Source organism: Pelobates fuscus, chromosome 7, assembly GCF_036172605.1.
Source record: "Pelobates fuscus isolate aPelFus1 chromosome 7, aPelFus1.pri, whole genome shotgun sequence".
Lineage (NCBI taxonomy): Eukaryota > Metazoa > Chordata > Amphibia > Anura > Pelobatidae > Pelobates > Pelobates fuscus.
In genome coordinates this window covers 11,913,831-11,938,078 of record NC_086323.1, presented here as the reverse complement: position 1 = coordinate 11,938,078, position 24,248 = coordinate 11,913,831, and the positions used below count along the sequence as shown (strand labels likewise).

Below are 24,248 nucleotides of genomic sequence, written 5' to 3'. Positions count from 1 at the left end.
ATGAAACTTTCCTTAATATGTCAAGGTAGTTGTACTGAAACATGGATTATATGCAAATGTACGTCTGCTTACAACAAATCCGCTCTTTTGTTTATTGAGTGCTTTCTTTCACGTTTGAGTGATAGTTTTCAGTTTTAAGGTATTTTTCCCGCTTCCCTATCTGTGCACTATGCTGGCGCAATGCATTATGGGGCTGGTATAGAATAATTTTCCAGGGCTGCTTCTCATTCCCAGTCCGGCCCTGGGTGCACCGCCTTTGTAATCAGTCAGACCGTTTAGTAACAGATTAATTCTTACCTGGGGTTCGCCGGGTGCCACTCCCTGCCTCCTCTCAGCCAGAAGTTCTCTTGTCGGAGATAATCCTGGTAATGCAGAGCTTAGCTTCTTGGTCAAGAGTGATAAGGTCATGCTTTCACCCAATGTGTTGGGCTTAGCTCTGGATGCCTAAAGAGGAAGGGGCAAGCTGTAGTGGTTATGGTGCCTGGAGGTTTTCTTTAATAATGATTATGATCCACATAGAGTATTTTCTGTTTAGAGTGGAGGCAGTTTGGCACAATATGATCTAAATGCACAAATGAAAAAAAACTTCAAATCACATTTGGACTAAATATAAAAAAATGTATTTATGGAATTATATATAAAAGGAGAACATGTTCTTATATCTCATACATAGCAGCGGCAGACAGTCCTAGACAGCGGACTGAAAACACATTGTGGGAGAACGAGCGACGATGGTTCAATACAATTGGTGCAAATGTGAGCACAGTGATTCAGTCTTTACCCGATGTGGACATGGCCATAATTAGATCTGCACTTTTTATAAGCCATTTAAGCCACACTCAGCTACAGAATGAAAGCAGACGGCTACTTTGATGCTTCAGGTCTGTCAATGTGCTGCTCATCCAGTCCTAGTCATTAAATAAAATCAATGTATAAAAATCTTTTTTTTCTTGATAACATAAAAAAAAAAGTCCTGTTCTGGTTGATTGTTGCTGTAACAGTACATCCGATAATGAAATACAATGTACAGTCTTTGGTTTGCATTGCGCCTGGAAGATGCTACTCATTGTAGTCTGCTGGGTAAGTAAATATTCAAACGATAAGTGTCCCAGTACGGTGACATCACAGAAAGGTCAGAGGTCACTGAAATTGAGTTCGGGAGGGCTGTCAGAGAGGCCATCAAGGTCATCGCTAAGGCCATCCCCATTCGGGATACTAGTTGTCTTGTCTCTGCTGCCGACCCCGCGGCTAGTACTCGACTTTTCATTAGAACCTGTTGACAAGGCAGATTGGTAGATTAAATTATTACATCTCAACAAATATTTATTACACCTCCATCATTCTAGGTACAGATGGCAGTAATAATAATTATGGATACATTTAAACATTGGTTATTGGGCCTATGACCTGAAAAACATTATATAATATTAATCAGCTCAGCAGGAAACCCAGTTATATTAATATTTTTTTAATCTAGATCAACAATTGAATTATTTTCTTAATCATACAATTCACACTGGGTAGAGTTCTTTCCAGAATGCATTGGACCTTGTCCTAATTAGCGGTATCTCTTTAAATCCGTAACATTATACTGGAGGCACAAATCAGCACATGACAAGCGGACATGCTGAATGGTTTTACGCACATTTGATTTTGGCAATGGTTTATAAAGGAGAGCGGTCTGCTTTATCCTATTCAGAATATGCCTTCTGATATAATATTGTTTATTTTAATTCTGACCTGCCATCTGCCAAACACGTGGGTGGCAAGATCACCTCCGGGCGGGTGTATATCTAATTTATATGCAAAACTTTTCACAAAATACCTCCTCCTCCAAGGTGGAGGTGGCAATGTCTGCCTGCTACTAATGGTGGGATTTGATCAATAAAGACAGACATATCTAAAGAAAATATCAATACATTTTAGGACAAAAGTGGTAGATTTGAAATATTCACCAAGTCTGTCAAAGTTCTCTGGAATTTCTAGTAAATCATGAAGGATTTGTTTGGCCCTCGTCATTTGTGCACGTTACCATTAATGTGATAGTGTAGCGGGATGGACGTACCACGTGACGCAGGTGGGATTCCCAGACTGTACGACGTGTCCTCTGAGCTAATGTCTGCCAGGCTGACCTGAGATGATGAATCCTCCTCCTCAGAAGAAGAAGAAGAAGGACACTGAGATTTTACAGATTTCTTCTTCCGCGTCCCGGCCTTTCCTGTTTTGGCAGATAAATTCACTGATCAGGAATATAATTTATATCCAAAGCATTTTGTTAGGCAACAAAAATTAAGTAAGAGTTTGCTTAAAAACTATTGGTCACCCAGGAATGAGAAACTTGTTAAAGGAATATAATATTGTCAAAGGGAGTTCTGTTCTGACACTTCCCAAATCGATAGGTTGAATCAATCACTAGGAGCCGCGTTTGAGATGCATTGCTCTGGAATTTGCCAGCTAACGAGAGTCCCTTCAAATGCCCCGTTATTGAATAAATGATGCTATTATTTTAATTATTAGACATTGAATACAGGATGGGGGTTGCTTTCAGGAATGGTAGGTTTACAATTTCAAGGAATTACAGATTGTGAATCGGATTTGGCCAAAGTGAAATTATGATGATGGTAAAGCTATGCAGACTGCAAAACCGTGTGGGCTGCGATTCAAACAACACTCAGCCAGCCGTTAGGTATCATTCACAGCCGTGACAAACATGGTGGTTAGATTCTCTTACCACCTCGGCCGCTGCTGGCAGAATGTCTGTACACCTTTCCCTCTAGAATTTGCATATCTTCCTTTAACTCACTGATCGATGACCTGAAAATTATAAACAGAGTCAAAAAGCGTCTTTTAAGCTTCCGTCAATGCAGTAGAAGCAACCCAGGACTAGTAGATTGTCCTTATTGAATGTTAGCAAGGCATAATGGGAGGTGAACAATAGTTAAAGTGTTAATTAACTAAATCGGAAATTTCAAATCAGCCTATTTAGTTCAAAATGTCCAATTTCTCTACAAATCCCATCTATGTAAATAACCCCACTAGTATCTGTCACTGATCTGAAACGATTTGTGTTTGATTCAGCTGGAAAAGAAACCGGAGGGAATGCTGCCGTTATAAAACCATGCGCTGCTTTCTCCGTCCCAAAGACAATGTACCAATACACTTGTAATGACAGCAGCACCTAATGTACAATATAAGAGATCTGCTTATTTACTCTAAGGATTATCACAGTTAAACTAGAAGAGGCTATAGAGCATGCAATGTCCACATCCATAATGAATACATGTTGTGCACAATATGTGGGAACCAGCTTACTGGGACAAATCTGGGGTATTTCTGGAGACCCAGTAGGAGGATAAGGGTTTATAGTCAGAGGTCGAAAGGTCAGGCGGTGATCGATAAGCCCGCTCACTGCTCGCTGACCGGAGGGACCGGTGGCTGAGTGTCAGTTGTAGCAGTTTCCAAAGGGAGGAGAATCCAACTGTATCCACTGTCATCATGTAGGACTGCTCCCCATAGTGTGTGTTTTTTAAAGGAACACTATAGTCACCAAAACAACAGATTAATAAAGCAGTCTCACTGCTCAATTCTCTGCCATTCAGGAGTAAAATCACTTTGTTTATACAGCCCTAGTCACACCTCCCTGCATGTGACTTACACAGCCTTCCTAAACACTTCCTGTAAAGAGTCATCTAATGTTTATACTTCCTTTATTGCAAATTCTGTTTAATTTAGAATTTCTTATCTTCTGCACTTTTGAAGCCTTCTAGACCTTGCAGGAGCCTCGTGTACGTAATTAAAGTTCAATGTACAGTTTAGGAGATAAAAAAGTAAATTACCATCTGATTGAAAATGAAACTATTTATTTTCATGCAGGCTGTGTCAGTCACAGCCAGGAGAGGTGTGACTAGGGCTTCATAAACAGAAACAAAAGTGATTTAACTCCTAAATGGCAGAGAATTCAGCAGTGAGACAGCAGAGTCGTGCATTATGCACTATAGTGCTTGTGTGGATTTTAGGTTTCCAGTCCCCCTTAGATCTCTCTGAAAAGGTGATTTTACTTACCTTTTCGCACGTCGTATCTGTCTCGCTGTGCCTGACCCCGTCTCCATGGCTGGGAAGATCCAATTTGATGATCTCAGCCAATCCAATAAGAAAGCATTGGGATGCTATGTGCGACAAAAGCAGTGCTGCTCCAATCAACATCTCTTCATAGAGATGCATCGAATTAATGCATCTCTATAGGGAGCGTTCAGCGCCTCCATGAAGAGTGTGGATACACTGTACATGGGTGCTGCACACTGGGCACTGACACAGGAAGCACCTCTAGTGGCCGTCTGAGCGACTGCATCTAGAGGTGTCCCTAGGCAACAATGCTTGCATTGAAAAGCCTGCAAGGACTGACTATACTCACCAGAACAACTACATTAAGCAGTAGTGGTTCTGGTGACTATAGTGTCCCTTTAAGGTAAAGTTGTTTTCTTGACTATAGTGCCCCTTTAAGGTAAAGTACAGTGTAATGAACTCGCAGTATATAACAATCTCTCTAATTTCACTTACACTTGGATCCCAGAAAGCAGCTGAGAATCTGGTTGCAGCTTTCTAAATCTTGGAAAAAGATAGAAAAGTCTGGGGCCTGGCCCTCTATCACTTCATAGCACAACCAAGCATGGACCGCAGGCCTACCCTCTCTGTGCTCCATGAATTTGGATATTACTGTCCCGATGTAGATCCATCAGCTTCTTAAATTCTAACCCCAATGTCTGCCACTGTTTCTGCACCGCCACAGACAGTCCAACGCTGACTAGCAGGTACTGATGAAAGTTAAGACTATATAAAATGAGGATTGTCTGTCTGGTCTCTACCCAAAATGATTGCGAGTCTAAAAGATATCCCACATAGCCTGGGCAGGTCAGTGGAAAGTCTGTGTTCACGGTAATCATACTATTTGTGTTAACAATTAATGTTCCTGGTGCCCAAATTCTGCAAAGCCAGACCAGAAGTCGGGTTCTGTGCTGAGGGATAGCAGCAGTCAGGGCTGGAGTTAAACCCTGGTAAATATATTAAAATATCTCTGTATGGGCTGGATTTTAAGGAGAATTCATACAGAGTCCTTGCACTATAATATCTCAATCAAGCAGCAGTAATTGTGGTGCTTCGATAATCCATTTAACACACTGATCTACAATACATTACTTTTACAACACTGAGATTAAGTCATCTGGTTGCCTACAGCACGACTTAAACCACTTCAAAACACTGGCCAGCAATGTTTCGTCATGTGGATCCTATCCTTAAGGACATTAGATGGAAAATTTCTGGCATGTACTGGACAAAATGCTGTTCTGGGCACCCCGGTGCCTGGGCGCCTGATCCGCATTCCTCCACCTTGTTGTGAAGTGCAGATAGATGGATTGGTGTGCGCTACTTTGTGTCCCTGTGTGAAATGTTTTTTTTTAAAGTGTCCCCTTTAGCCCTATTCTTTTAAAGCAATTAACGCTTTCCCTACCCTTGGATCACTGCTTGCAGTGATTAGACTACAGATCACAGTATTTTTACCATCAAAGATTAAAATGTATTTAATTTTTTTCCCAATATTTTTAAATTGGGGATTTAGTTAGCGGAGGTAGGTGGAAGTTCGTGGGAAACTGGAAAATTTAGTGTTGGGCTAGTTAAGGACAAAAAGTTTTAAGAAGTTACAAAAATTAAAAAAAAAAAAAAAAAAAAAAAGTAGAGAGCCAAGCTATTGCTATAGTGGAGTTGAGAATTTTTCTAGTTTAGTTATTACTGTTAAGAGATTTTTTTTGTCTACTTTTACCTGATCTGCAGCAGGTCTCTCTGCACTCCTTGTGTGTCCATCCTTGTTCGGTTTAGATCCATTGTGTGAGTCTGCTGGCTGCTTATGACTCCCTCCAGCATCTAAATCAAAGAAACAAATGGATGAATCCAGTGTATGATAATCTATTTACTACAGAGACATCATGAATGATAAATGAAATATTTACAGTCAGGAAGCGCACTGATATCACAGTCTAATTAGAGAAGATTGAGGCTGCTTAAAGGGAAATTGGCAACAGATCAGTGCGAACTCAGCTCTAGCAATAATTCTCAGCAGAGGTAATACACTTACCATGATCCTGCTGTGCTGGGCATTACTTTACTATACTGCTAATATTATAGGTGTGAGTACTGAATTATGGGACCCAATTAATTCGCACTCAATGCCAGGTTGTACCTGGACAGAATTAGATTTGAATTTTTTTTTATTTTTTTTTACGCACAACCAACGGAAAGCTTAGTTCTTAATTTAATGATGTTGCATAAGCTTTTCTATATTTGAAAAAATATATAAATATATATATCACATATATATGAGATATATTCATATCAATATATCAAAATATTTTATCTTATTTTGAAAAGTTTTTCCAAAAATATTAAATGGGGGCTGAGGTTAGCAATCAGAACGTGCCATTATCTCCAAAGTGACAGTTCCTTTTAATTTACTGGTAAAGACTGACATCTTCGCACACCCACCTTAGCATTCCTTTCCTGAGCTCTCTTCACATCCTGACTTTCTGACAACTGGCGCAGCAAATCATCCTCCTGACGACCTGACAGAGAAACATCGAAATGTTATTCAACGTCTAAATAACATAAAAGGTTAAAACGAATCTTACTGAAACTCATCTACAACGTTACTACCAAAACATAACTCAGCTGCTCCTAGTCCTTTACCAGCTTCAGGACTCCAAGCTAAATGCCTGGTACCCACTAATGAGATGGATTCCCAATGGCAGCTCTCTGTAAATGGTGACACTTACGGAGACGTTGGTGGAGATAGTCCATGTCTCTGCGCAGACTCTCATACTCCTTCCAAAGGATTCTTTTGCTAAAATAAATAAATGAAAAGTAAAAATCCTCACATTAAAGATTAACTCTCATAAAAAAATGTTATAACTTAGTATGATCTTCATATCATAAAATGCCATTTTTAAAAATATTTTTTACATTTATATTGATTTTCTTTTTTTTTATTAAAGAGATCACCTGCCTACCTTTCCCATTCCCTCTTACTGACAGCCATCTTTATACTCCTGTGAGTTATCCCATCCAACGCTCACTTTTTGGTACCATCAGTTGCTTTAAAATAATCAGCAGACACAAAATGCTGCAGGCAGAGGGAGCACACAATCCTGATAAGTAATCGATGGTGGCAAAATAGTGAGCATTGGCTGGGATAACAGATAGTGGGATGTAAGGTGTAAAAGTTAGTGGTGGGAGGGTTTGAAAATGAAGGCTAGTGATTTCTCAATTTCCATATCCATAATCCTCTAAAGTCTAGTTGTGTTATTGGTGCATTCCTCGGCGTTACGGTTATCTGCATCGTTAAATTAGACATCATTTAATATACAGATATTCTTTTTTTATAATTAAATGTTAATGGAATTTTAAAGTACAAGAAAAGAAACCTAAAAGGACAGTGGAAAAACACCAACAAGCTTTCTAACAAAGCAATGCTTTTTTAAACATAACAGGATAAGTTTAATAATTTTGCCTTTTTCCTTGACAAGCATATGTAACTGCAAGCAATATCACAAAGCTTAGCCTGAGATTGTACTGTACTGTGAGCGACACACATTTCCGACTCAATGTCAAACGCTAGAGATGTAACCAGCAATTTGCTGACTGATCGCACAACACAAGAATGACATTTTCTACACTTGCATACCACGTGCCCTAAATCTAAGCATTTTCATTTAAGCTGTGATAAGTGACCAGGATGAAGGAGAACGCTCTGACCAAGTTACAGGTGGGTATAGTCACTTACTTCTCATTTACTTCCTGTAGGATACTGGCCGTAGAACGCAGCGCAGAACTCGTGTCTCTTGTTGGAGAGTCCCGTCCTCTCTCTTGCAGGTGGCGTAATTCATTGGACAGCTCTTGTTTTAGTCTCTCCATCTTTCTCTCCAAATCAGCCCCATGTGGGTCAACCTGTGCCCCTCGCAGATGGCGTACTTCATCTATAAAATATAAAACCATATAATAACCAGGTCAAAACACGTGACAACATACCAAATCAGCAACCACCTATGAACACATCATTAGCCATGCCACAACAAGCCTTCACGGTGGTTATTGTGAATACGCTAACCACAAAAACACCATTTTTGGTTGAAATGACCTCTTCAATTCTCCTCTATTCCAGAGAAGTGAATCAATTTGTGAGTAAAAGCAGAGAAATGCAGCTAAGGCTGAGAACGAATGAGCTACATTTTGAGCTCTGCGATATCTGCAACCATAGTGAGATATTCTAAATATAGCCAGAAAAGTTATTCGCTTGAATAATTTGATTGCTATTAATTATTAACAGACATGCAACTGCACTGCTTCCCAGTGGCCACTTGATGTCAGCATTATACGGCAAGACACTATCAGTATCCAAAGGTTTTTTGCCGACTTCACTGCAGTGATGGCTAACCTTTGTGAACTACTACCCATGATGCCTTTTCAGAGGTGCAAGGTTGGCATTTACAATTTAAAGAGACAGGTATCTACATGTGGCACTTGATAATCCCAAATGACATGTTTCACTGAAGACTGTGTTTCCATGGCTGGTGATGGGCACACAAGTCTTTTACCTTCCAGGCCCTGGATTCTCTGCTCCTGGTGGTCACGGTCTCGCTCCAGCCTGCCTATTGCCTGATGTAAGGAGGAGATCATCTAAAGGAGGAAACACATGGCATAAACATATACACACACCCAATGGGGTAAATCTACTAAAGATCTACACAAATTCTCCAGTGAAGAAAACCCAACAAGAGGTCAGAGCTTCGATAATACAAATCAAGTCCACATATATTGTGCAACTCAAAATATAAACATGTGATGCATGTACTGTATTATTAATGCAAAGCAACACAGTGTTTAGAGTTACACACTTGAACTACACTCTAGAGCTGTTAAATAACTAGACAAATAAGCCAACTACAGCCCAAATAATCCACTGGATATGTATATTCCAAAGTTCCACTGGATATAGAGGCAGTAAAATCTTGCCCATCAGCAATACAACTCCTTAATAATGTTTCTCTGTTTGAGTCCCCTCTTTCTGCGCTTGAAGCCCTGTGATTGCCAGCAAAATTGGGGAATGTATGAACTGGGTCCATTTACCCACGAAACGCGTTAGGCTGATGTGAATTGGTTTCTTGTGCAATTATAACACAGACAGCCACTTTCTCCCAGGTCTCCAGTTTGGCGTTTTGACTCAGCCAATGCTTCTCGTTGAAGCAGAGGATTGATAACGCAGTGCCTGAAACCAAAAACCTAAGGAACACTTTGAAATTGAAATGACATATATTTCTTTTTAAAGCTAAAGTGTTCCTTTAAACGATGTGCTGGTTTAATGGCCTGCATTGAGAAATACTAAAGTACAAAAAATAAAAGCCAAAACAAATACTATTCCTAATGTTTTTGCATTGTGTTGACTTAAGGGTGTTCCCCTTTCGGCCTTCGGACTAAAGTAGGAAATAATTCATACAGGGATAATAATAAACAAAAACAGATTTAGAAGAAGAAGAAAAAAGTGTACTCTAGAAAATACCTATGGTATCTTTTAAGAATTGTTGCCCTATCTGTATTTCAATATTCTGTGCTGCTTTCTAGAGGTTATTTCTACCAGTCTTGAGTGAACTGGCAGATTTGTGTAAAGGGACAACTTCGACCCTAACAGAATAAAGGAAAACTATGAGAGTCCAACTGACTGACAGCTGTGAGGGGCCGTCTTATACCTGGGACATTGCAACATAGTGCTGCCAGTTGATGATATGGTCTGCAGTCATGCAAAGCTGCAATGGCCCTTGGAAATATTGGTGTTAGTGTGGCCCATGACATCACTAGTCTGTTCCTATAATATATATGGCAGACTAGACACTTACCTTAGCCTGCGATAGAAGCTGGCTGCTCACGGTCACCCTGTCCTCAGACGGGGATACTCGGCTAAAGCCATTTGTGTATGAAACATATGGTGAAGAAGGTTTAGAGGGAGGCTCTTCATAAAGAGGGGTCTTTTCTTGTGGCAGATCAAACTGGACATCAGCTAGAAATTGTTCAGAAAATAAAGGGTTAAACGTGGTTAATAGTCAGTCTGTAAGTAAGTAACGTATGTCTGTCACATTTGGCTGTGAAATAATAACAGAGACCCCAGGACGTACGTGGAAACTAGTAGAAAGACCTTAGGTTAATACTTTATATTACAATGTTATCATGTCTCCTTTACACAGGATCTATAAACAAAGGACTTTAACAATACCCAGGACAATGCGAAGACGAATTGATTAAAGAAGTGCTGGTAGAAGGATAATTCTGGGCTTTTTAAAAAAAAGTTTTACATTCTTTATTTATATTTTGTCATATTCACTTGTTTTCCTTGCTCTATAGGGTCTCTAGGTCCCCCCACCCTCAGGGCCCCCTCCCACCGGGCTGTAGGGGGGGAAGAGGTTAAATTTACCTATTTTTCCAGCGCCTCCTCGACGTCGTCATCATCGGCTGAATGCGCATGCATTCTCAATGCTTTCCTATGGACGCTGGCGTCTTCTCACTGTGAAAATCACAGTGAGAAGCGCGGAAGCGCCTCTAGCGGCTGTCAATGAGACAGCCGCTAGAGGCTGGATTAACCCTAAAGTAAACATAGCAGGTTCTCTGAAACTGCTATGTTTATAGAAGAAAGTGTTAATGCTAGCTGGACCTGGCACCCAGACCACTTCATTAAGCTGAAGTGGTCTGGGTGCCTATAGTGGTCCTTTAAGCATAGAGAATGACAGAAGGGTGAAGTCAATAAAAATGTAAAACATGAATACAATGCACAACATAGTACTGTCATTTAAGTAATCATATATATATAGAAATGATGGTGAAAATAGTACAGTCCGGTTATATACAACACTCCTGAATAAGGTCCTGTGGTCCTGTGGTGTGTTTTAGGGACCTACGTGTGGGACCTAAAAAGTGTCTAGCCCTGGAGATCAATAGTTTGGGGAGAGTAGCCAAAAATGCGGTTTGCAACAGCTAGCCGTACCCTGGATTCGGTCGAAGTATTAACAGTGATCAATTACCCCTGAGCATTATAGGGGGGAATAGTGTGTGTCTGGAGCCCTGACGTCTGTGTGGTAGTATGTGGATCCATTAGTTGAGCATATATCAATTAAGAAAAATAAAAGGTCTGCATCTAGTAACGTGACAGATATATATAACAGTGATAACATTAGAACCGCGTTAAATGCCATCTGAAGACTGGCTTTTGGTTCGCAGAAAAAACTAAAGAAAAGAGTCAGGTCTGTTTCAGCCGGTATCCACTCCCGTGCGGGGCACGTCCCAGCGGCCCTTCACAACAGGGTCAGGAGCCTTTCGTAGGATGATGCCCAGCTCGGCAAGGAAGGAGGCCAGAGGCCTCTGGCGCAGTAAGCCTGTGAGTTTGTTTCTCTCTATATATTCTCATTTTAAATACTATGCAGTGTACATTTAACATTATATAAAATATTTCGAAGAAATATGAGAGCAATTTACCTCTGGTAAGTTCCCCTCGGGCGTACAAGCGCTCCTGTGAATAAAAGCATAGTAATAAAGGGATGTGCTTCTAGGGGACAGACAGAAAAACATGGTGTTGAAAAAGTTTGTGAAATAATATTTCTGTACAAACAACATCACATCTGCCAACCATATTGTGTCAAAACCACGGATTCACCCAATTCCCAGGCTCCCACACACGTTAGGTGCACTGTGTAGGTAAGGTTACAGTTAGTTATACTGAGTGGGTTTATATTATTAAAGGGACACTCCAGGCTCCCACACACATTAGATGCACTGTGTAGGTTAGGTTACAGTTAGTTATACTGAGTGGGTTTATATTATTAAAGGGACACTCCAGGCTCCCACACACATTAGATGCACTGTGTAGGTTAGGTTACAGTTAGTTATACTGAGTGGGTTTATATTATTAAAGGGACACTGCAGGCTCCCACACACGTTAGATGCACTGTGTAGGTTAGGTTACAGTTAGTTATACAGGGTGGGTTTATATTATTAAAGGGACACTCCAGGCTCCCACACACGTTAGGTGCACTGTGTAGGTTAGGTTACAGTTAGTTATACGGGGTGGGATTATATTATTAAAGGCATACTCCTCCAGGCTCCCACACAAGTTTGGTGCACTGTGTAGGTTACAGTTAGTAATACAGGATGGGTTTATATTATTAAAGGCAGATGCTGTGTAGTTGATACATTTTAAATAACTCGGTCATGGTGCCACGTCCCCACACCTGTGTGCAAGAAGTGCTCATTGAAGCCTATTCTGGCCCTTTATAAATACAGAATGAGGGCCCTACATACTCACCTTGATTCTAGCCATATTGATGTCTGTTGCATTCAGAATACCATCCAGCTTGGTGTCCCAGTTCATGCTTGTTTCGAAGGTACAATATACAGCAATGAATGCAGAACTACCTGGAAATCCAAATCACAATAAAAATAAAGCGAATTATTGGAAATTAACCTGGGAATTGCAAATGTAAGTGTGTCTGTCACCAGACTGTACATTCTGTTATTATGACATTATATATTGTTATTAGAATATTGTTTTTACAAAGGCCAACACTGACTGTGTTATTTATTATTATATTGTGTGTGATATATATTTTTAATATAAAATGTTATAAAGGCCAGCAGCCAACACTGGGTGTGTAAAAAAGTTATTATTATGACATTATATATTATATAATATTCATATTGTGTGTTATATATAATTATTACTATATTATTATTGAAATACAACAGACAGCACTGTGTGTTATATATTATTATATTATATTCTATTATAAAGCAGACAGCATTGTGTGATATATTATTATATTATAAAGCAGACAGCACGGTGTGATATATTATTATATTATATTATAAAGCAGACAGCATTGTGTGATTATATTATTATATTATAAAGCAGACAGCACTCTGTGATATATTATTATATTATATTAAAAAGCAGACAGCACGGTGTGATATATTATTATATTAAAAAGCAGACAGCACGGTGTGATATATTATTATATTATAAAGCAGACAGCACTGTGTGATATATTATTATATTATAAAGCAGACAGCACTCTGTGATATATTATTATATTATATTAAAAAGCAGACAGCACGGTGTGATATATTATTATATTATATTAAAAAGCAGACAGCACGGTGTGATATATTATTATATTATATTAAAAAGCAGACAGCACGGTGTGATATATTATTATATTATATTATAAAGCAGACAGCACGGTGTGATATATTATTATATTATATTATAAAGCAGACAGCACTCTGTGATATATTATTATATTATATTAAAAAGCAGACAGCACGGTGTGATATATTATTATATTATATTAAAAAGCAGACAGCACGGTGTGATATATTATTATATTATATTATAAAGCAGACAGCACGGTGTGATATTGTGGTGGAATCTCGGTAAAAATAAATTTAGTAGGCCGAGATTACCACGTGGCATGTGTACGTGCATATGCTGACGTATCGATCAGTTGGTTGCACGAGGCAAGATACGATCAGTAGTGTACGGAGCATGTGCAAGAATACAGGATGTAGTATTCCCCCTCCTCCATTGTGCTGGATAAGCCATGCGGTCAAACAGGAAGTTAATTCTTATTTGTGTTGATTGGTTAAGAGAATGTGCGGGTGGAGCTTAATATGGGAGGAGTTATGTGCCTATATAAGGAGCCTGCACTATTGTCCGGGGCTCAGAACTTGTGGTATTTTGGTGACGCTAGTCCCTCTGAGTCCCGATCGGTGATCCAATAAAGAATCTCTTCCTTCCTGAAGAAACCTGTGTCCATCTCTCTGTGCTTGGCTTCCGTCAGTTTCTCCGGTATCATTTGGTGCATTGGCCGGGAAGCTCATCGTTCAACGGTAGCTGAGAGGCAGAGGCGTGAGACGGTCTATCTTTGCCCACGTTCTCTACGGCTGCACCCCTGAACTTCTGCGTGGACCTCCCTTCGTCTCGGCGCCACTGGTCTGTTGTCCAGGAGATCATCGGCCTCTACGTGAGAAGTGCTGGGGTGTCCCCGTCGATGAGTGTGAACTCAGGTTCAGGAACGAGGAGGTAAGACAACTGCTGTTTTAGACGGCAGGACCCACTAGGGGTATACCGATTGTGCGGTAGGCCCAAAGGGGTTTTGAATCTGTGTATCTGCCCCCTCTGTCGGAGGGAAGGAGCGAAGGCGCACCGCTCGATCGAACGCTCTTTAGTCAGACCGTTTGATTCTGTTAGTCAGGCGGGGCTCTGGTGTAAATAGCCCTAGCCGGACACCGGTGTCTTGTCTAGACTAGCGTTCTAGGGTGTACATTTTGTTCGCTAGGTCGGAGGGACCGGGAGACTAAGCGGCGTCTGTGTAAATTCGGTTCGCTAGTTCTCATCCTATCTGGGCTAAGTGGGAAGGCGTGTAAATTTGGAACCCACTAGACTTTTGATAGTGCGACTAAGAGGCGTCTGTGTAAATTCGGTCCTCTAGCTCGCTATATATGTGGTGATTGGGCAGTGTGGCTAACCAAAACGTATGTAGATTGTTTTTAGGTAGTCCATTCAAGGTACTGGCCAATAGTTTAGTTGGGAATTGTAAATGTGTTAACGATTGTTTTAGTAAAGTGTATATCTTGTTAGATAGCGCGAGCTCAGCCGTCTAGCGAGAGTGTTAATAGTGTGTTGCTGTATTATAGTGCACGGTACCATAACCCTGTATATTTACTGACACTGTATATAAGTACTAATCATTGTCGTCCATTGCATGTTTAACACCATAACCACTAATAATTGTATTGTGACCTTAACTTGTGCTTTGACCTATGCTAACCGTACTGTAACCGCTATTTGTAAAAGACGATGTTACTGGGGTGTGTTATAGACGGGTAATTCGTATATAGAGAATTATAGCGTGGGTGACTGTATAGTTACGCCAAAGGGCATAATATTGATTATATAGTGACTGGTGTAACAGCTGTGTGTGTACGGGAATTCCCTGAGTGTTTATTGTTATTGTGTACGTTTCACTTGGTAACTGTACCACGTGGTGCTGTTGCCAGAGGAAACGGGTGTGACTGTTGAATAGTACGCGTGTATAGTATTCGTTGTCGACGACGTTCCATTGTTAAGTATGGGTGCGTCGCAGTCAACGATCCCGGATCCCTTAGGTTGTATGGTGAAGAATTTTAAAAAGGGATTCAAAACTTGTGATTTTGGGGTTAAAATGTCTCCTGTACGTTTGGTCACTTTGTGTACTAGGGAGTGGCCTACTTTGGTTGCGGCATGGCCGCCACGTGGCAGTTTGGATCCAACTCTGGTACAGCGCTTACACGTGGCTGTATCAGGTAGGCCTGAACTTTACGGCCAGTTTCCTTATATTGACTGTTGGAGACAGGCCGTAAATGACTCGCCAAAATGGCTCCGGACATGCCACGAGGAGCAATGTCGCCTCATGGTAGCTAGGACTTGTTCGTCCACTAGGACTGGTGTTAGGCCCATTTTGGACACGCCCCCTGAGTCCGAGATCCCTTTGCCGCCCCCTTACTTTCCGTTAAGAAGAAGTGACGCAAACGCAGGAAGTCCTGCAGCCCTCCCCTCATTACCCCCATCCACTTCCGCTTCCTCCTCCAGTACAGGATCCACCCCCCCTCGTACTAAATCTCCCCTTCCGGAATCAGAACCAACCCCCATTAAAAACGAATATCCTGATTTGGCGCCACTTCAGACTTCCGGTCAAGCTTCATCTAGCTCGGCTCGAAGTGTTTTATTTACGACCTTTTCCCAAAGCCAACCTCCCACATCCCCATACCCTATCTCTCCCCGACCGGAACCCATGACTGACGCCTCTCTACGTAGCCCCATCCAAACCCGACAGTTGACTGGTGCCCAACAATTAAAGCACTATCAGATGCCTCTTCGTCTGAATCCCGGGTCAGCCTATATCGATGCCGCAGGTCAAATGGCACACGCTGACCCTGTCTTCGTATATGTCCCATTTACTACAACCGACCTTTTAAACTGGAAGACCCACAATTCCTCGTATACCGAGAAACCACAAGCCATGACTGATCTGTTCACCTCAATAGTACAGACGCATAATCCGACATGGGCTGATTGCCAGCAGTTACTAATGACTTTATTTAACAATGAGGAAAGGACAAGAATAAATCAAGCAGCCATAAAAGCACTAGAGGATAGAGCCCGTGCTTTGAACCAAGCTAATCCAGCAGCATGGGCCGCAACACATTATCCCAACACTGATCCCGATTGGAACGTAAATGGTGCTGATATGGTTCAACTCAGAGCCTATAGAGACGCTATAATTGCTGGCATGAAAGCCGGAGGAAAGAAAGCTATTAACATGTCGAAGACAGTTGAGGTGATCCAGAAAAGCGATGAAGCGCCCAGTGTCTTTTATGACCGATTATTGGAGGCATACCGCTTGTATACCCCCTTTAATCCGGAAGACGCAGATAATTCCCGAATGGTGAACTCCGCCTTTGTCAGCCAAGCTTACGGAGATATTAAGCGCAAGCTACAAAAGTTAGAAGGGTTTGCAGGTATGTCAATCACCCAACTAATGGAGGTAGCGAATAAGGTTTATATGAATAGGGAAACAGAAAGCAAGAAAGAGGAAGAGCGCAAGATGCGTAAAAAGGCTGATATGCTAGCTGTAGCGATCGCAGGCGTAGATAGACGGGGCCCAGATAGAGGCGATAGTAAGTGGAATGAGGAACCTCTAAGTAGGAATCAGTGCGCATACTGTAGGGAAGAAGGGCATTGGAGAAATGAGTGTCCGCGAAGAGAACAGTCTGAGAGAGACAGACCTAGGACAGGTTATGTAAACTTTAGAGGCAGAGCGAGAGGTAGAGGAGGCCCCGGAGGGAGTAATGGTTATAGAGGGAGTAATGGGAACAGAGGAAGTGTTAGGGAAGACAGGTATATTCCAGCAGCGCAAAGGTCCCGCGATAGAGAAGGTAGGGACTTCGTAGGATTGGCTGACACGGTCATGGAGGACTATTGATACCGACCGGGCTCCATCCCCCTTGGTCGAGCGGAGCCTATGGTCGATGTATCAATAGGGGGAAAAAGGAGTGCGTTCATGATCGACACTGGTGCTGAACATTCAGTGGTGACTAATCTAGTTGCTCCTCCATCTGGAAGGACTATTACTGTGATAGGAGCAACTGGAAGAAGTGCTGAAAAACCGGTTCTTAAAAGTCGACTCTGTACATTGGGAGGCCACGTAGTAAAACATCAATTCCTTTATATGCCTGAATGTCCAGTCCAATTGCTGGGACGTGATATGCTATCAAAGTTACAAGCGCAGATTACGTTCCTACCAAATGGAACAACATCCTTAAAGTTTAATGGACCTTCAGGTATTATGACTGTATCCGTACCAAAGGAAGAAGAGTGGCGACTTTATACAGTGTTGACTAGCCAAAACCCTAGGAGTGATGAGACATTATTCAACATACCAGGAGTTTGGGCAGAGAACAACCCACCAGGACTGGCCCGCAATATTCCACCTATAAAAATTGAACTGAAACTTGGGGTTTATCCAGTGAGCCTAAGACAATACCACATCCCGCAGAAGGCTAAGAAGAACATTCAATCCTATCTGGATAAGTTCATACGGTATGGTATCCTAAAATTCTGTACTTCCCCCTGGAACACCCCATTGCTGCCTGTTCAAAAGCCCGGTACAGATGAGTATCGACCTGTGCAGGACTTGAGCGCAGTCAATGATGCGGTTGTTAGTATACATCCAGTCGTACCCAATCCATATAACCTGCTTGCTTTAATTCCGGGCGGGGCTACTTACTTCACAGTCTTAGACCTCAAAGATGCCTTCTTTTGCCTCCGAATTGCCGCAGAAAGTCAATGTATTTTCGCTTTCCAATGGGAGAACGCTGTAACGGGCTCAAAACGCCAAATGACCTGGACAAGACTGCCCCAAGGGTTTAAAAATTCACCTACCCTATTTGGTTCAGCTCTAAGTCAAGATCTACTGGATTTCGAGTCTATCCCAGGAGAGTGTGTATTGTTACAGTATGTAGATGACTTGTTGATAGCAGCAGTTACAAAGGAAAAATGTCAGCAAGCAACGCACGATCTACTACACATTCTCTGGAAGGCAGGATACAAGGTGTCCAGAAAGAAGGCTCAGTTGTGTTTGCCAACTGTCAAGTATCTGGGATTCCATATCTCTGAAGGTCAAAGAATTATGGGGCCAGAGAGAAAAGAAGCTGTCTGCCAAATACCAATACCCAAGAATAGAAGACAAGTGCGAGAATTCTTGGGGGCAGCAGGCTTCTGTAGGATATGGATTCCCAGCTATGCGATACTGGCAAAACCTCTGTACGCAGCCATCAAAGGTACAGAGCACGACCCCTTCTTATGGACTCAAGAACAGCAAACGGCATTTGAAGATGTGAAGAAGGCTTTGATGAGTGCCCCAGCATTAGGTCTACCTGATCACACACGACCATTCTACTTATATGTACACGAGCAAAGAAGAATGGCTGTGGGAGTATTGACACAGTACTTGGGATCATGGCAAAGACCTGTTGCTTACATGTCTAAACAATTGGATGCAGTGGCCAGCGGACTTCCACCTTGTCTAAGAGCCGTAGCTGCAGCCGCCCTGCTAGTAGCTGAAGCCGATAAACTCACTCTGGGTCAAGAACTTTATGTACGAGTCCCACATGCAGTACAGACGTTGTTGGATTACAAAGGAAATCATTGGTTTAGTAACAGCCGTATGACCAAGTATCAAGCAATGTTGTGTGAGTGCATTTAGAGACTGTAAACACCTTAAATCCAGCTACCCTTTTGCCACAACCTACTGAAAGTCAACATGATTGTTTGGAAGTAATGGATGAAGTATTCTCAAGTAGACCAGATCTTCGTGATTTTCCCATCCAGAACCCCGATGTTCAATATTATACCGACGGCAGTAGTTATGTGAAAGAAGGGATCCGCTATGCAGGATATGCAGTAACAACAATAGACAAGGTGATAGAAGCTCGGCCACTGGCGAAAGGAACATCAGCACAAAAGGCAGAATTAATAGCACTAACACGAGCGTTACAATTGGCTGAAGGTTTAAGAGTGAATATCTATACGGACTCTAAGTATGCGTTTTTAACCACTCATGCCCACGGAGCTTTGTATAAAGAAAGAGGACTACTGAATTCAGAAGGCAAAGAAATCAAATACGCAGCTGAAATCCTACAACTATTGGAAGCAGTGTGGGAGCCGAAAGAAGTCGGTATCATACATTGTCGAGCGCATCTGAGAGGAGATGGTGATGTAACCAAGGGAAATCGGATGGCAGATAGTGCAGCTAAGCGTGCTGCTGAATCAGGAAGACAGGAGTATGTGGGGCATATAGCTGCTCTTATACCAACTCCACTGTCCCAATGGACTCCAGTTTATACAGCTCAAGAAGAGGAGTGGTTAAAGACTGAACCGGGAAAGTATTTGGAGAACAAGTGGTATCAGCTAGAAGATGGAAGAATAGTCATACCAGCATCACTAGCGGTAGAAATTGTCCAAAATTATCACAACGGGACACATTCTGGGAGAGACAGTACTGAAGAATCTCTCAGAAAACATTTCTACATACCAAGATTGTCCAACTTGACTCAGGCCATTGTACGAAGATGTGTAACGTGTGCTAAAAATAATGCAAGACAAGGACCAGTAAAGCCACCAGGAGTCCAGTTTATGGGGGGACTCCCCATGTCCGATCTACAAATAGACTTTACAGTGATGCCTAAATCGGGTGGACATCGTTACCTGTTGGTAATTGTGTGCACCTATTCAGGCTGGGTAGAAGCATGTCCTACTCGTACAGAGAAAGCAGGAGAAGTTGTAAGATTCCTGCTACGAGAAATAATACCCCGATATGGACTACCCTGTTCTATAGGATCGGACAATGGTCCAGCTTTTGTTCATCAGTGCCTACAACAACTGACTCATATGCTTGGTATAAAGTGGAGGCTTCATACTGCATATAGACCCCAGAGTTCTGGTAAGGTAGAGAGAATGAATAGAACTATTAAGAACCAGTTGGCTAAAATGTGTCAGGAAACCCAACTTAAGTGGAACGTTCTCTTACCCATAGCTCTATTGCGAATCCGCAGTACCCCTACCAGAAGGATGGGCCTCTCTCCTTTTGAAATTATGTATGGGCGACCACCTCCCGTACTTGGTAACTTAAGGGGGGATTTGAGTCAGTTGGGAGAAGGAATTACCCGGCAGCAGGTTGTAGAGTTGGGTAAGACTATGGAGGAGGTACAGAAATGGGTACAAGATAGATTACCTGTGAATATTTATCCCCCTGTTCATAGTTATCATCCAGGAGATCAAGTGTGGATTAAAGAGTGGAATAATGTACCGTTAGGGCCCAAGTGGAGAGGTCCTTATGTTGTTCTTTTGTCTACCCCTACAGCGATAAAAGTAGCCGAAGTGACTCCGTGGCTACATCACTCCAGGGTTAAACCAGCAGCAGTCGATTCTTGGCAAGTTACAGCAGATCCAGAGAATCCCTGCAAGATCCGGTTGAAACGCACTACTCAGTCGGAGTAACGAGGAATTATTGTGGATTACAAATTTTATTGTTACAGGTGTGAGTGAGAAGGCCATAATAAAGCCTGTCCGCTTACCAACACATAGTGTATAAGCCAGGAAAGTCTCGAAGGGACACCTGTGAAGACGAGCAGAACTCCATTCCCTGCAGCCCTCACATCCTGGAAGCTGAGGTTCCATCGCACGGACGAAGACTGAGGATGACGGCGAAAGATGTGCTTTTTATAGTGTTTATTTATATGTGTTTTTATATTCAGGAAGGTAGAGGTACCGACACTCCTAGCTGTGAGGTATGCATTAAGACTACGAGAACAGGTAACCATATTTCCCAAACCCTAATTTGGCATTCACAATACGAGTGTAAAGGAGATGTATCGAGATGTAGATACTTAAATATAGACTATAGTGTGTGCCATTTAGGAGTAGGAGAACCTAAGTGCTTCAGTCCAGAGTATCAACCTCGTACAATTTGGTTGACTCTCAGGAATGGAGATCCTCAGGGGACCCTAATTAATAAGACGGTGTTAGAATCCGTACATTCTTCGCGTGTTCTGCTATTTGATGCGTGTAAAGCGATATCGAGTGGTAGAAAGCCGTGGAATGTATGTGGGGATCTTAGATGGGAGAGGACGTATGGGTCTAATGATAAATATATTTGTCCCAGTAGTAAAAATAAATATGTAAGTCCTAGATGCCCAAATAAAGACTATAACTTTTGCCCCTATTGGTCTTGTGTGGGGTGGGCGACTTGGGGACAGACAGTAGATAAAGACATGATAGTGACTAAGTTGCCGACTAGCCCATATTGTAAGTCTATGGAATGTAATCCCATCCATATACTTATAAATAACCCCGATAAGTTCTTAGACAAATATGGCAATTTATTTGGGTTTCAGATATACGGGACGGGTTTAGATCCTGGGACATTATTGTTTATAGGGATAGAGACTGATACGGTATCCTCCCAAACTCATCAAGTATACCATTCCTTTTATGAAGAGATGAGTATAGATAATAAGATCCCCCATAAAGCTAAAAACCTGTTCATCGATTTAGCCGAAAGTATTGCCGGTAGTCTTAATGTTACCAACTGCTATGTGTGTGGAGGTACTAACATGGGAGACCAATGGCCTTGGGAAGCAAAGGAGGTAATGTCCGGTTCTGAGGCAGTTGACCAACTAATATCTACACAAGCCGATTATCATTTGAGTGTTAGAGGTAAATCTGAGTGGAGATTAAAGACCTCCATCATAGGTTATGTTTGCATAGCAAGGAAAGGAATAATGTATAATACTTCTGTAGGAGAATTAACTTGTCTAGGGCAAAAAGCTTATGATGATGATACTAAAAATACAACTTGGTGGTCGGCTTCAAATGTCTCAGAACCATCTAACCCGTTTGCTAGATATGCCAGTTTAAAGGATGTGTGGTTTGATCTATCTATCACATCTACCTGGAGAGCCCCAGCAAATTTGTACTGGATCTGTGGTAAGAAAGCCTATTCGGAGCTGCCACAGGACTGGGAAGGGGCATGTGTGTTGGGTATGCTCAAACCATCCTTCTTCTTGTTACCGATTGAAACAGGTGAGACTTTAGGTGTTAAAGTGTATGATGTGAATCATAGGAAGAAAAGGGGACCCTTAGAGATAGGCACCTGGGAAGATAATGAATGGCCTCCCCAGCGTATCATAGATTATTATGGGCCAGCCACGTGGGCAGAAGATGGTACCTTTGGTTATAGAACCCCTATTTATATGCTCAACCGCATTATAAGATTACAGGCGGTGGTTGAGATTATCACTAACGAAACATCACAAGCGCTCAATCTCCTAGTGAAACATAATACCAGGATGAGGACAGCAGTATACCAGAATAGATTAGCCTTGGATTACCTTTTGGCAGTAGAGGGAGGTGTATGTGGGAAGTTTAACCTAAGCAATTGCTGTCTTCAAATAGATGATGAAGGGCAAGCAATAGCTGAGCTTACTAGCCATATGGTTAAACTAGCGCATGTGCCTACTCAGGTATGGAAAGGGTATAATCCAAGTAGTTGGTTTGGTAGCTGGTATGAGTGGTTTGGAGGGCTTAAGGCAGTGGTAGGTGGAGTCCTACTGATTTTACTGTTGTGTCTACTCCTACCGTGTCTTATACCCTTAGTAGTTAGGTCTGTGCAAAGCCTGATAGGAAGTATAGCAGAGAGGAAGGCTGCTGCACAGATAATGGCGATATATAAGTATAAGGCTCTAGATCAAGGAGAACCAATGCAGGAAGATGAATGTTGAAGATTCACCTCATAAGATAAGTCTGGTCTGGTTCAGGGTAACTTGCGGTGTATGCAAACCAAGGTTAAGTGATGCCTCAAGTAATTGTAAAATATCAAGAGGCATCAAAGGGGGGAATGTGGTGGAATCTCGGTAAAAATAAATTTAGTAGGCCGAGATTACCACGTGGCATGTGTACGTGCATATGCTGACGTATCGATCAGTTGGTTGCACGAGGCAAGATACGATCAGTAGTGTACGGAGCATGTGCAAGAATACAGGATGTAGTATTCCCCCTCCTCCATTGTGCTGGACAAGCCATGCGGTCAAACAGGAAGTTAATTCTTATTTGTGTTGATTGGTTAAGAGAATGTGCGGGTGGAGCTTAATATGGGAGGAGTTATGTGCCTATATAAGGAGCCTGCACTATTGTCCGGGGCTCAGAACTTGTGGTATTTTGGTGACGCTAGTCCCTCTGAGTCCCGATCGGTGATCCAATAAAGAATCTCTTCCTTCCTGAAGAAACCTGTGTCCATCTCTCTGTGCTTGGCTTCCGTCAGTTTCTCCGGTATCAATATATTATTATATTATAAAGCAGACAGCACTGTGTGATATATTATTATATTATAAAGCAGACAGCACTCTGTGATATATTATTATATTATATTATATAGCAGACAGCACTGTGTGATATATTATTATATTATATTATAAAGCAGACAGCACTGTGTGATATATTATTATATTATTATTATATATTGTATTATATTATATTATAAAGCAGACAGCACTGTGTGATATATTATTATTATATTATTATATAGTGTATTATATTATAAAGCAGACAGCACTGTGTGATATATTATTATATTATTATTATATATTGTATTATATTATATTATAAAGCAGACAGCACTGTGTGATATATTATTATTATATTATTATATAGTGTATTATATTATATTATAAAGCAGACAGCACTGTGTGATATATTATTATATTATTATTATATATTGTATTATATTATATTATAAAGCAGACAGCACTGTGTGATATATTATTATTATTATATTATTATATAGTGTATTATATTATATTATAAAGCAGACAGACCTCTCTCCTCTCTCCTCTCTCCTCTCTCCTCTCTCCAAGTCAGAAAGATTCAAACTGTCGCCCAGTTACCAGCGTCCCCTAACCGTCCGCGCGGAGCATGCCGGGAGCTGTAGTTCGAACTCTCTTCTATTCTATTGCGATCACTGACTGAAAAACTACAAGTGCAAGCGAGGCCTGGTGCCGTGACGTCATTG

At 41.5% G+C, this 24,248-nt stretch overlaps 1 protein-coding gene across 1 annotated transcript; it reads right to left on the bottom strand.

The window, feature by feature from the left end:
- Nucleotides 1–476: 476 nt before the first annotated feature.
- LOC134568952 (uncharacterized) lies at nucleotides 477–24,204 on the bottom strand. The gene is made up of 12 exons (XM_063427694.1): nucleotides 24,055–24,204; nucleotides 12,389–12,498; nucleotides 11,563–11,596; nucleotides 9,936–10,096; nucleotides 8,640–8,721; nucleotides 7,829–8,021; nucleotides 6,822–6,889; nucleotides 6,535–6,611; nucleotides 5,816–5,916; nucleotides 2,732–2,814; nucleotides 2,066–2,218; nucleotides 477–1,273 (listed from the first exon to the last, which is right to left on the bottom strand). Exons 2-12 carry the CDS (start codon nucleotides 12,452–12,454, stop codon nucleotides 1,134–1,136), a joined length of 1,158 nt encoding a protein of 385 aa, XP_063283764.1. The 5' UTR covers nucleotides 12,455–12,498; nucleotides 24,055–24,204; the 3' UTR covers nucleotides 477–1,133.
- Between the last annotated feature and the right edge of the window lie 44 nt (nucleotides 24,205–24,248).

Bases quoted from the DNA above. Each gene is read 5' to 3' on its own strand.
- LOC134568952 (XM_063427694.1), bottom strand. From the start codon at position 12,454: ATGAACTGGGACACCAAGCTGGATGGTATTCTGAATGCAACAGACATC. The intron at 8,722-9,935 runs GTAAGTGTCTAG...TTCCTCCTTTAG, and splicing joins AGCTTCTATCGCAGGCTAAG to ATGATCTCCTCCTTACATCA. The intron at 6,612-6,821 runs GTAAGTGTCACC...TTTCTCTGTCAG, and splicing joins CTATCTCCACCAACGTCTCC to GTCGTCAGGAGGATGATTTG.